General features: G+C 28.0%; 1 protein-coding gene across 6 annotated transcripts in view; it reads right to left on the bottom strand.

The window, feature by feature from the left end:
- Ac76E (adenylate cyclase type 2 Ac76E) overlaps nt 1-14,141 on the bottom strand; it is a 778,210-nt gene that overhangs the window by 26,656 nt on the left and 737,413 nt on the right. For all 6 annotated transcript variants that reach the window (XM_075368679.1, XM_075368681.1, XM_075368680.1 and 3 more), the window contains 4 exons: nt 10,285-10,448; nt 5,845-6,082; nt 3,235-3,381; nt 966-1,070 (listed from right to left, as the gene is read on the bottom strand). In XM_075368679.1, coding sequence (XP_075224794.1) covers nt 966-1,070; nt 3,235-3,381; nt 5,845-6,082; nt 10,285-10,448 — 654 coding nt within the window. The remainder of the gene's footprint in view (nt 1-965; nt 1,071-3,234; nt 3,382-5,844; nt 6,083-10,284; nt 10,449-14,141) is intronic.

Raw genomic sequence — 14,141 nt, 5'->3', positions numbered from 1 at the left:
AAGGTAAATGTTGTACAACGGGTACATCTGCTTCGAATTGATTTGATGCCGTCTGATACTACTGTTCCATTTTCCTTTAAAAGAAGACAAAATACGGTTAGCACTTTGCACGAACGTCAACAAAGCGCGAAGAAAACTCTGAACTGATTAGAAATCTACCTACCTGAACCAGTTTTTAGCCATGGACAATTGAACGTTGCCCAATCACGCACAAATTCTTTTAAATATTTGAAAGTGGAGGTGAAACTAGTTGACACACAGATAATGTAGTTTAGAAGGAGTCTTAAGAACCATAAATTATTGTAACTTAAGTTACTAATGTTATGGAGCGGCATGCAACATTTAGTTTATTTTTAATAAAATAAATTTTGTTTTACAAAGTAAATAACTAGGAAATTCATTTTAGAAATATAAGAATTATTTATTGAACGGCGACATTAACAAACTTTATTTAATTATGAAATACAATTATTAAAATGCAATTTAGCGTATTAAATCGATAAAAAAACACAGTTAAACAAATAAATTTATTATATTATTGTTAAATAAAACAGTTTTAACTCTCATTTATTTGAAAAATTCGATTCCGAGCGAATTCTTTAACAGTTATGGCCATTTAATAATTTTGCTAAAACGACTGAAATTTTATGTTACCTCCAACATTCCAGATAAAATAACCTTTTTAATATTAGGAATAAAATTTAGAACAGAATACTACAATTTAATATAAATTTTACGACTGGTTTATATGAGTAAAAACATAAAAATTCAAGGAACAGCTTCTCTTTTCTTTTAACAACAGTCTGTATATTGAAAACCACTTAAAGATTTTTCATTTGTTTAGGATGAAATTCTATAGATACGTTATACTATAATGCTACTTTTACTACAATCAGAACTTTTATGATCGCATGCAATGAATAAGAAATAACTATGCAAATATTTTAATAATGTACATTGCTTACCTTACCACCTTCTTCTTTTCCAGGCCTTAAACCTGAGGCCAACATGTATGTACTACCGATGGTTTTAATTTTCTCTATGCTACTAAATTTTGGTTTTAATAGCAACTGTAATAAAATACACGGACATAAATTAAAAACATATTTTAATAATAATTTTTTAAAACTAATTACATTAATTAGATAATGTACAATTAAAGCAAAATTTATGACAGTGGTATTTTCATATTTCAGGTACAATCAATATCCCAAATCAGCTGATTTGGAAGTCGAGAGTTACAGCGTTCAAGTCCTAGTAAAGCCAGATATTTTTACATGGATTTGAATACTAGATTGTGGATACCGGTGTTCTTTGGTGGTTGGGTTTCAATTAACCACACATCTCAGGTACGGTCGAACTGAGAATGTACAAGACTACACTTCATTTACACTCATACATATCATCCTCATTCATCCTCTGAAGAATTATCTAAACGGTAGTTACCGGAGGCTAAACAGGAAAAAAAAGGTACAATCAATAACATTACTATTTAATTAATATTTTCTATACTTTTTTCAAGAGCAAAGAAACATTTTGATAACAGCAGATGAAGGTCAGAATTGCTAAAGGTTGTTAAATAAAGAGAAAAAAATTCATTATTCATTCATATTCAAATGCAAAGGAAAGATCGGGTTAAGTGATAGAGCTACTTTTTTATACGTATGCAGATTACTAAATGGGTTGTGGTATGTTATCCATTAATGAATTTATATATATATTCGTTATCATGAGAGAAATTGGAATTATTTATTAATAAATGGATGATGATAAGGTATTAACTGTCATGTAGATTATAATGCTAACACATATTTACAAGTAAAGGCTCAAAATGGTTATATTATCGGGGTTAAGGTATCTAAGAGTTAAAGTATATCTAATTATTAATTGTTATTGGAGATTATATTTTATATTCTTAACGTATGAATGCGAAAGTTTGTGGTAGGTTCTGCCTGTCTGTCCTTTGCAACAGAATTACGCGAGAACCAACCGATCGATTGCTTTAAAATTTCAAGATACATTCCTGTATTATCTTAAGGTTTCAAGCCACAAATCGAGGCCCTAGCTCCCTTGCGAATGATGCTACCCTAGTCAAAGATCTGTTCAATTACTTCAATTACCATAATTATTTATTTTGTTTTTTTGTAATTTGGTTTCTTTTTCAGATATTTGTTAAATCTGAATACTTTAATTGTTATTTATTCTTATTATTCTTACAAACATGAGAATTAGTTTACTTGGTATTTCTCTTGCCATCACCCCATTCGGTCGCCCTAAAGCATAAAACCGAATGTCTGTGCCACAAACGACTACTGAGCAACAAAACAGTTCAGCGACCAGTGTCCTAAATAGCTCCTAGATCTTACCTAACAGCGTGAGCGGACTAAGTGCGGTACCATACACCATCGGCTTACGTGTCTAACCGCTCACTTGTCATATATTTACTAAAATGGGTCCCGTCACTACTAAAAATATATATTTTTAGTAGTCGACGGGATGCGCCTACCCATTTTAGAACACCATGAGCATAACGAATACAGCGAGGGTCCATGGGGCGGAGGCTAGACGGGAAGTGCTATTGTTGTATAAAAAATAATTCAATAATATAGGGACTGCACTATTAAAATAGAATTGTTACAATTTTACATTTTTCTGCCGTTGAATGATTTGTGTAGTTTAATTGGACTGTTTGTCGCATCATACATTTTCATAGAAGGTAGCCAAATAAAAGGCATATGAAGGAGAATTGGTTCTATCCTTTGAATGAAATTATTCGTATTAGACTATGGTTCATCTATGGGTAGAAACTATTTGTCATTTTACCATCCACCTTTTTTCTTTATCTTTGATCCTTCAATCCTTCATGCTGTTTACAGTTCTGGAGGTATAGGTCCAGACCCGGCTTGATCTATAATTCGGATACCAAAATAATGAAATCTGTATAATATATTTGGTGAGATTTGGGAGAGGGGTGCTTTTTCTGATCGATTTGGCAACTCTAGTTTATTGTAGGGTTGGTGTACAATAAGCATCAAGACTGGAATAACTATTGCATAAACTCAGACTTATTGTACCTAAGTTACAAGCAAAAATGCAGATATCTATGGTATAGGTATTTACCTCTATCTACTAGTCTATGATATAGTGTACGAGTATCTATGACCTGTATGCTACTAGTATTAGATCTACCAACAACTAAACAAATTTCATAATATTACTTTAATAAGTCCTTACCTTATCAAAATCACAAATTATCTCATTTAATAGCCTCAAACATTCTAAACCTTGTTTGTTTACGTCATTTTCATCGTAGAATTCTTTATAATTTGGTATTGAAGCAAACATTACCGCAATACAACTATATCTTTCATGATATAGTTCCTGAAAAAAAATAACAGTAATAACATGTTTTTTTTTTTAAATTTTATACAAAGTATTGTAATAAGAAACATAATAAAACAGAATATTATTTTAATAATATTTTTATTTGAACTTTGCAATAGATTCATAGTAATAAAAATCCAGTATTAATATTACCGGGGTATAAAATTTATCGTAAAATATTATCACAGTTGTCGGAATGATTTCTTTTAACTTCCGGGCAATTTTCACAGAGTAAAGATTACATTTATTGCTATGTATAAAATAAAAATCGTAAAAATATAACTCGTAAAATGTAACTTGGTAGTCAAATACGATGTGGAATATGTATGAAGATGAATTTATTCCGTAAATATAACCTACTTTTATTTCATAATACTTCGTAATCTACTTCATTGAAATCAAATATCTTTCTTAAAGTATAGAAATAAATTGTCATTTCCAATTTTACCATTTGCAACTTTATTTTTACATATTTACAACAGCAAAATTTTTCCTGTTAACAAAGCGTGAATTGTTTGCAGTGAAATATTTTCAGGATACCTAAATTTTCTCTTGGAAAAAAAAGTCTAAAAATAGAGCAATTTTACCAGAATGGAAACGAAAATAACGGATTAACTAACAACGGGTAAACTGAATGAACTACTATATCTACATGATGGTATTTTTGTAATTATTTAATGTCTTTTATTATTTTATTGTTATATTTTTTAATTTCTTCTCTGCTGACAATAAATTACACAGTTAATAAATTAGATAAAAAAGTCTGTTAACGTATCTATTTATTTTTCACTATACTTGGTAGAATTAATCTTTTTAACAGCTGATTAATTCACCACAAAATTTAACAAACCACAAAATTTCAAATTCCCACGTGCACGTGGGAATTTGAAAATGGAAATTTGCAGCGTATGAGAAATGCTATGCCGATCAGGATTCAAATCCGGGACCGCCGGATGAAAGACCAAGATGCTACCACTCCGGTACGGAATCGGCGAAATATTTTTATTATTAAGTCATTTTTAGTAATGAAAAACTATGCTGAATTTTTTTACCCCAAAAATTTTAACCTTCTTTTCCTTATCGCTGCTTCTATATCTTTTTTATTTTGGTAGATCTCGTCAAGTTTTAGTTTGACACCTTCCTCTGTTACCTTTGAACCATGGATTTTCTTTCGTAAGCTTCTTTCGATATTCAATCATTTTTCGAGATCGGTTAGGTGTAAAGGGCAAAGGCGCAATATGCGGCTGCGGTTGGTCGTGGCCGCATTGCAAACAGCCTAAAAAGCACCCAGTAAGGTGGTGGCCGCGACTTGGCCGTCCTGTCACAAGATGGATGTCACCAAGATAGCAGTAGTTGTTTATTTATACATTCGCTTGAAACAGTAAATAAAAAGTATTGGATGTATCCCATTTTACGAAGTCGATTTCAAAAGGAATGTTTAATAATTTTTTTTTAGTAACGGGGATAGGGAACATCCTTGTTGGACTCCCTTTCTTATTACGGCTTCTTTATTATGTTCTTCAATTATTACTGTTGCTGTTTGGTACCTGTAAATGTTAGCAATCGTTCTTCTGTCTCTGTATTTAAAACCTAATTTTTTTAAAATGCTGAACATTTTATTCCAGTCTACATTATCGAATGCCTTTTCTAGGTCTATAAATGCCAAGTACGTTGGTTTTTTTTCTTTTTAATAAATTACAATTTAATATCATTTTGCATATAGTTTTCAAAAAACTGAACAGGTCGCTGTCTGATCGCATACTGATCATGTGACGTGCGCGTTGTCCCATTACAATTAACATAAATTTTTGCCACAAGATTTCGGTTGGTCGCGGCGGTCAGAACGATAAAACTCTAGCCGCAGTAGCCAGTTGGTCGCATCGGCCATATGCTCGTTCATTCATACAAATTAGCCGCTTGCTGCCAGCTGTTTGCCAGGCCGTGGCGGCTGCCGTGTAAGTGCGCGTTTGTCCTAATATTTCATAAGATTACTGGTATTACCTCATTTGTATAATTTCTTAATTTCGCGATTTGGAACAATTTTTCTTATTCTAGAAGTCTTTACTGATAAAGCAGAGCTACTTCAGATTTTATATTAAAATAAATTATTTTTTTTTTTATTTTTAAGATTTTAAAATTACTTTTTTTATACGTTAATAATTGATAAATTAAAATAATTTCAATAATGGTATACTTACGTAATTATCTTATGACGTCATCATTAAATTAACAATTATATAATTGGATTATGGTAGGTTTTTATTTACTTGTTAAATAACTTCCCTTATTTTCCATTAGTAATGTTTTTCTTTATTATGAATATTTTTCTTTTATATAATTTTCTTTATTATGCAAAAATCACAGTATTAAATTATAAACTTCAAGACTCATGTTGCTTAGTTGCGGTGGAGTAATTGAACTAAAATAATTTATTTTAAACAAAAATAATAGGATTTTTACCTGTGTGGCTCTTGTCGCTAGAAAATGTTGAGCTACGTGAGCTGGTAAAATATTTTCTAAAAGTATTTTATTTATTCCCCTCATTGTTTCAACTTCTTCTTGTTCAACTTTAAGTTTAGCTTTCCATAAGAAATCTGTTCTAGATGTAAATTCTATTTGTCTATCAAGCACATGAAATAATAATAAGACAACAACCATCGGTACCCATATTTTGAATTGCCAAGGAATATCTGATAAACTGTAAAAATAATTATTTTTAAAATCAAAGGTTAACTTAAATTTTTTTAGCATAATAAATAAACCAATTTAGCAGGATTTATATAAAATACTCTTTTTTTTAAATTAATTACCACAAAACATATTTATCTAAAAAAAAGAAGTAATTTTTTATACCTTTAAATAAAGTAGAAGCACTTGCCAAGATATAAGGGATGTTAACGTTCAGAGGACATCAAAGGAGTAAAGTGTGAGGTATTAACGTAAAAAAATTATATAAAAAGTTGATGAACATTTTTTTGTGCTTTATAAAGGAAAACATTTCTTTTGAATCCTACTTCTAAGAAAACAAAAAGGGAAAGGCTTTTCACAAAAGGTATGATTAATATTTTTTATAAATTTTCCTCTCTTTTTTCGATTGATAAAATGTTTCTAAATCAACTTTATTATGCGTAAAAATTCAGTAAAATAGATACATTTAAAAGTTTGTAACTTTACGTTAGTTACTCCATATGGATGAAAGTTGTTTGGTTTAATTTAAAAAAGTCACTATTTTTCTAGATATTTAAATTTTTTTAAAACAATTGGTTTTTATTTATTTTGTATTATAGTTTAAAAACTTTCTTTAATTAATAAAAATTCAATTAGATTACCTGAACGAGATACATAACTTTGTTTTGGAGTCATCATCAGTCATTTTGTTGATTTCATTCTATCTCCATTCCAAGTCAGCAGTCATTTGATTGGCTTGATGTTACTTTTCATTCATTTTTTATTTTTGTGCTAATCTTTTAACCTCGACATGATTACTTCTCCTACATCATCAATTATCTTTTTTTCTACATTTCAATCTTTATCTTTCTTTACAATATTTACCCTTTAGAACTCGTCTATTGTCAAATTACTTAAACCTAGTGTCTTATTGATGGCTCAATTCTTTTACATATTTCTCACTTCTATTCATCCTTAGATGTTTCAATTTATCGACCTCCAGTAATTTTCTTCATATCCTTCGATAATGATAAATTAATAGGTCTCGATTCTTTTCTTCTCATCTTTATTTTACAACTATAAAGCGCTATACTTCACATAAATAATTTAAAGAAAATCTTTCAGATTTTAAGATAAATTTGATATTAGGTGAATTCTTTTGTAATGAAAACTTTCCTTGCTTATTGCCAGTCTGCTTTAGATAAATGTCCACTTTACTCTGTCCATCTTTCATCAGTTTATTTCACAAACAGAAAAATTCTATAATTTCTGATATATTATTAAACTTATTTTAATAATAAATTATTTATTTCCTCTTTTCTTTCACATATTTGAATAAATGAATATTAATACCAAATCTTTATTTTAATAAAAATAGTTTAGTTAAGTTTTGTAATAAAACCGTTGAAAAATAAATTCAGTTAATTAATGAGGTTTCTAATAATTTATACTTTAAAAATGTTCAAATATGCATTCCATTTAAATAAATAGCTTAAACAAGGTTTGTGAATTGCACTAAGTCGATGATTCCACACTTCGGAAAAGGGATGGTACGTAATGATTGTTTAACGATCATGTAATACAATGTTCTAACTAATTCCATTTATTTAAGTCTCACATGACCCTGGTGTTCAAAGATTTACCAAAGTGTAAATGTATTTACAAAGTTATTCAACTCTTTAAATGGTTGTCAAGGTCCTTTCAAGCAGTTTAATATGGATCATTTATATTGGTTATAGCCTTATTATGCTGTATGATTGTTTACATTCAGCCAATCGAGATAAAATGTTTATGCTACTCATTAATATAGTTTTTTTTGTAATTTATATCACCTGTTGATTGATTGTCACCTTTCTTGACTATCTATCTTAGGGTGATCATTGTTGAGAATATTTCGATTCCTGAGAATATTATCCTTGAAATTTTCAGAAATGGTACAACACTTTTGAAAAATTTAGTATTTCTTATTTTTTCAGGATTTTTATTTTTGTATTCATTATGATTTCTTGGATTATAATTAATAAATCCGACAAAGTTTCACAGCTATTGATAGCACAGTATTTAATAATAATAATTATTATTATTTGGTATTATTAATTAATTTATTTATAGTTTAGTCAGAATTGTTAGATCAATTTTCCAAAAATAAATTTTTTTTGGAAATTTTATTCTTTATCTATAAATTGAAAAAGGGGTTTACCCTTAATTAAGCACCAAAATTTAAAGGATTAATCTGCGGTTTTTAGAATAATTTTAGGTCTCCAATGAAGATCAAACCATGTGGAATTCATAAATTTGTACATCGATTGAAATATATTTTTCCATGAAGTTACTAAATTTTGTTTATATGAATGTATGATATATATACATACGTATTTGTTTAGGGCCAACCATAACAACTCTACGCGATCTTACATGAATAATGTCATTCCTAATTACGTATCAATTCTCAAAATCAACAAGAATCTCATAACAGGCATACTACGGAGGAAATTTATTGTTAATTGTGTTCTTAGCTGAGCCGAATAAACTGTTTTATTTGTATGATCATATCAAATTCAATAAAATTAAGGTGATATTCAAACGTATGCTTCATTCTGTTCACCGCAGGAATTGGCTGGTTAACTAACGCTACTCAAAGAGAAACCAACTTTGACTAATATCTCTAGTTCCTCAGGTTATTTATATGCGTCATATTTTTAAGAAACGTTGGAAACATGATGAAAGGAATAAATTTATGTTCTCTTTTTTGTTGTGAAAGAATTCATTACAATCTTTCAACTCAATAGAGGTAAACAAGATAATAAAACTTTTTTTTGTCTTCAGTCATTTGATGCAGCTCTCCAAGATTCCCTATCTTGTGCCAGTCATTTCATTTCGGTATATCCCCTGCATCCTACATCCCTAAAAATTTGTTTTACATATTCCAAACGTTGCCTGCCTGCACAATCTTTCCCATCTCCCCATCCCACCAGTATCAAAGCGATTATTCCAGAATGCCTTAAGATGTGACCTATAACTCTGTCTCTTTTTTTAGCTATATACTTTAAAATGCTTCTTTCTCCATCAATTTTCCGCAACACTCTTCATTTGTCACTTTATCCACCTAACTGATTTTTAACATTCTCCTATAGCACCAAATTTCTAAAGCTTCTAACCTTTTCTTTTCAGGTATTCCGATCGTCCAAGTTTCACTTCCATATAAAGCTACGCTCCAAACATATACTTTCAAACATGCTTTCCTGATGTTTAAATTAATTTTTGATGTAAGCTGTTCGGTTTTTGGTCGGGGTCGCAGCCATCTTTAATTTAATAGTGTTCTAAAATACAAATATTGTTTCATGTAAACCACACGATAACTCATATCGTAACTGCATGTAAATTAACTCTCACCTGATCTCAGTCATGTGTAAGATAGTATTTTTTGCTTTAAATATGAAATATGAAATGTTCACATATATTAAACAAATTTCTACAACAACGATATTTAGTCACGTTTGAAGACATTCTTTATCGTCTGCTTTCAAGTAAAAAAAAACGAAGTGTTATGTAACCATGGACACATTCTTAGTTTTGTTTATTTGGTTATAAGTAAAAAGAACTTAATTCAAGACTTATATTTTTTGTTTAATGTTTTCAAAATGACTTTAGCTCTTTTCAAGTGTATATTTTTTTGTAATTGCTTTCATTGAATTTATATTATCTAACATATATATATTAAATTATTTTTCTTTGTGTCTACATTTGACTACGTAACCTCATAACTGAGTTTTAATTTAATTTAACTGAGTTTAGTGTTTTTTTAATTTCTTCTCAAATCACTACCTCAGGCCAGACTCTCGATTTCTCTCAAACATAAGCAAATTATATTTCTGACTGAAAGCTCGTTTCGCCTGTGTTATTCGGCATTTTATATCTCTTCTGCTTCGTCCATCTTTAGTAATTCTTATAATAAAACATGAAATATTAAATGTCATGGATGCAAAACTTGAATTTAGTATAAAATTTACTATCATAAATTTCGACATTAAAATCTCTTTACTAGAGTTAGTAGAAAAATGTATCTTTAAGATTCATTTCTAAGCAAAATGAAATATAAATACTATTGAATATCACAATGGAATATAAATAATAAAAATAAATCCAATAAATATAAAAAATAATACGTAATAGTTACAAAAGAAATAAGTAATAAATAAAAAAAAATAGTACAAGCAATATAACAATACTAACCTGTCTTTATGAAATTCAAAATATGATTCGAATAAGGGATGTGCACTGTATAATGCCAAATGCATTGATGCTGATATTAGCATAAGACAAAGTTTTAATATAAATCCCACTCGAAGAAATACAGAAATAGCTGCAAGCGATATTGCTGAACTGTATAGATAAGACTAGAATATAGATAAAAAAAAAACAAATAAATAAAATACGTTGTTACAAAGTTTATAATTTGTAATAAGATATATATATATTTTACAATATATTTAAAAAAATATATAACTCTTTTTTATAGTTTTGCTCAAACATAAGAAGACTAATAAAATTAAGATTCATCAAATAGTATTCCATCAACTATTCAACACACTAACCTAGTCTAATGGTTAACTCGTCGTCGCAAAACAGTTGTTTAACAGCTGATTTTTGAAGTCGAAGGTTCTGAGGTTCAAATTCTAGTAAATGTTACTTACTTTTATACGGATCTGAATACTAGACAGTGTATACCACCGGTGTATACTTTGGTGGTTGGGGTTCAATTAACCACATATCTCAGCAATGGTCAGTTTGAGTTTCTACAATATTACATTTCAATTATATATCATAATAGATAGTCATAGATATCATTCTCATCTCATTGGTCGGAGGGAGGTTGTTTACTGTTCATTAAACAGATTGAAACGAATATATAATTGAATATGTTTAATAATAATATCCAATTTTAATAATTGTAATATTTTATTGCCATTTTTAAAGTTATCTCTTTGTTTCACAAATTTCAAATTCATTTTTTTAGGTTACTCAAACGTTATACTTTGTTAGGAACTTTAAAATGCTGTCTAGGTGTTAAAAAAATTTAAGAAATGTTAACGATTAATTTTTGTTTAAATTATTTACATTTGAAATATATTTCAAATGTAAATTTGGGTAAACTTAGGTAACACCCAAGCACATTATCCTACTCTGTAAGTGATATAATAAAAACAAATATAAATATAAATAAAATATATATATATATATATATATATATATATATATATATATATATAAAAGAGTAAATAATTAATAAAACCAAAGAACTACAAAACAAAAAAAAATAATTATTTTTTAAAACAAGAAAAAAATTAAAAAAATTCCTGGTAAATAGTTCTATATTTATTATTATAGGTGGTTTTTACTAATTTTTTACATTTATTTGATTCGCGACAACTGAAAAATAATTAATATAATGCTGTTATAAGTGAAATCTTTGTAAAACTTCTAAGCTATTGTTTTACACCAGAACAATGACCGATAATGATTAATCACTGATCATTTACAATCAGTATTAAATAGTTAAGAAACAATTATTAATTAAACAAAAGAACATAAAAAAAATTGTTTCTGTAAGTGGTATTGTAATTAATTTTTATTCTATAAAATATATATTAAATACTTATTATTAATTAGATAATCAATTGTATTTATTATGTAGGTAAATATTTTTATTTTTATTCTTTGCTACTGCAGTATGGGTATCCAAGGGATATTCAATCATCAAGATTGATGATTTTCAGTGAAATAAATTAATAAAAATGACGTCATGATAAATAACAAACTATCGATTTACCAAATCATCAATTTATTAAATCAAAAAATTAAAAAAAGCGCATTGTTTTAACATGTACGTAATATTTTTTTCTTTTATCAGATAAACAATCTTTACATTATTTTTTTTTAACTGACTCAAAAGCCTTTTATTAAACCTACTCCTTAGCAAATTCTCAATGCTATTATTATTTTTTAATGTATATTCAAAACTTATCCTCTCAGTTTACCCATCCTCACCATATTTTTGGTGATATTTTTGTGGAAAATGTTCCTGTTGTTGATTTTTTCTAAAAAAATTAAGTGAAAAAGATTTTTACAAATTTTAAATGGTTTCCACAGGATTACAAGGTATTAAATTTCTTTTTACTTCCTTGTACGAAGTAAAGGAAGTATTGCGATCGCGAACAATTTCTGTTTTCAGATCTCAACGGAAATATCTAATCTGACCATCTCTGAATCCAGTTTTACTAGTTTCGGCATGTCTGTACTTACGTACATACGTATGTACTCGCATAACACAAAAACGATTAGTCGTAGGATGTTGAAATCTTGGATTTAGGACTGTAGTGATATCTAGTTGTGCACCTCCCAAAGAATACATAATTTTCCAAAGATAAATATTATTTAGTTGTGCAATTGTCCAAAAAGAAATTCAATTTTGGACTATTTCTTAACTGCAGTAATAAGTCCTCATTGAGAGCTTTTCAACGATATATCATAAGTGGTACTTTCTTTCATTGGTTTCAGAATTATAACCAAATAAAAGTTTAATTAATGAAATATTTGGATTTTACAAGAGAAGACACGTCGGTTCAAATCTGATTTCCTCTCCTTTTTTTAAATATAAATACTTTGATTACCTTAGTTTGTCAAGATTTTCATAATAAATAATAGTTCAAAACAACAATATATGAAAAATATCAGAAGTTAGTAAAATAAAATTTTATGTACTTTTCATTTTAAAAAAATGTTAAATCTTTAATTAAAAAATCATATCATTTGTACTTTCAGTGTAAAATTGGTGATTAGAATAAGACATGGGCTCCTCATATAGTACACACAAACTGTTTTGAATACTTAAGAGAATGGCTTAATGTTTGATTATTGTAGAATATGATATTTGACTATGTCGTTTTAATACTTAAAATATTTACATGCGAAAGCTTAAAAGGTTACTTGGAAAGAAGGATTAAATAATATAATTCTTATGTAGTAGATTACATTAGCACTCTTTTAGTAGCGGTTATATTAAGGCTTTTTTTTTATTTCCTCTTCGTGCTTTGCAATGCAGTAAAATATATAGATAATACCGCTTACCAGAGCGGATAAGTTTCACTCGATAGCAGTTACTAAAGTGAATCTGTGAATTACTTATATTTTTATCAGTACGCAGAATTTTCCTAAGGCTAAGCGTTTCTTGCAAGGGGTTTCTTCTTATGGGTAGCGATCTTGTTTTAATAGAATCCTCATTTTAAATGAAAAGGGAATTAAAAATGTCAAATTAAATTTATCAAAAAAATATAAAAGTCTAAAAAATATTCACAATTAATTTTCAATTCTTCTTTAAATTTCCATACTTTGAAATTGGCGGGAAAATAATAGTTAATAATTCTTTGGTAGTAATTTGATTATGATTTGATATCAACTTCTGAAAGTCAAAATTTAAAGAAAAGAGTTGTTGTTATTTTTTTTAATTTCATTTCAATTTTTTTTAAGTCTGTTTTATCGTTATATTTTTACGTATATTTAATGTAATTTTTAAGTTACTTGTTTATGTTATAAATTATTATAACACAAAAAATGCTTAAAAAATTTTAGTAATAACACAATCAAGCTTTTTTGAAATCACTGAAAGTATAATCTAGGGGTAAAAAAACGAAAATAGATTGTTGTAAACAAAAAATATATAGAATAAAACCTATTGTTTTTTCCAATATGTTCTTAATTAATATATACGGCTGAATCATTAGTGTCAGAACAATACTGGTTTTGTATAGGAAATTTAATTAAAATTAGATTGCATTTGTTTCATTTACTATTATAATGAAAAAGATATAATGATGCCACATAGCACGATCTATTAGTTCCTTTTTTAAAACTCTTGTAATTATAATAATTTATCTCTAATTTAATACAAATTTCTACCTTATCTAACAAGGAATATGTTCCCCATTCATTAATACATTTCTATTGAAAAGAAATAGAAAAGGTAACATTCAACTAAATCAGATAAGTAAGAAGAACCTACAAGAAAACTAAACAATAATGAACCAAGTTTT

This window comes from Lycorma delicatula, chromosome 6, assembly GCF_047948215.1.
Source record: "Lycorma delicatula isolate Av1 chromosome 6, ASM4794821v1, whole genome shotgun sequence".
Lineage (NCBI taxonomy): Eukaryota > Metazoa > Arthropoda > Insecta > Hemiptera > Fulgoridae > Lycorma > Lycorma delicatula.
Note: the sequence above shows the minus strand (reverse complement) of the source record. Positions and strands in the feature narration are given on the sequence as shown.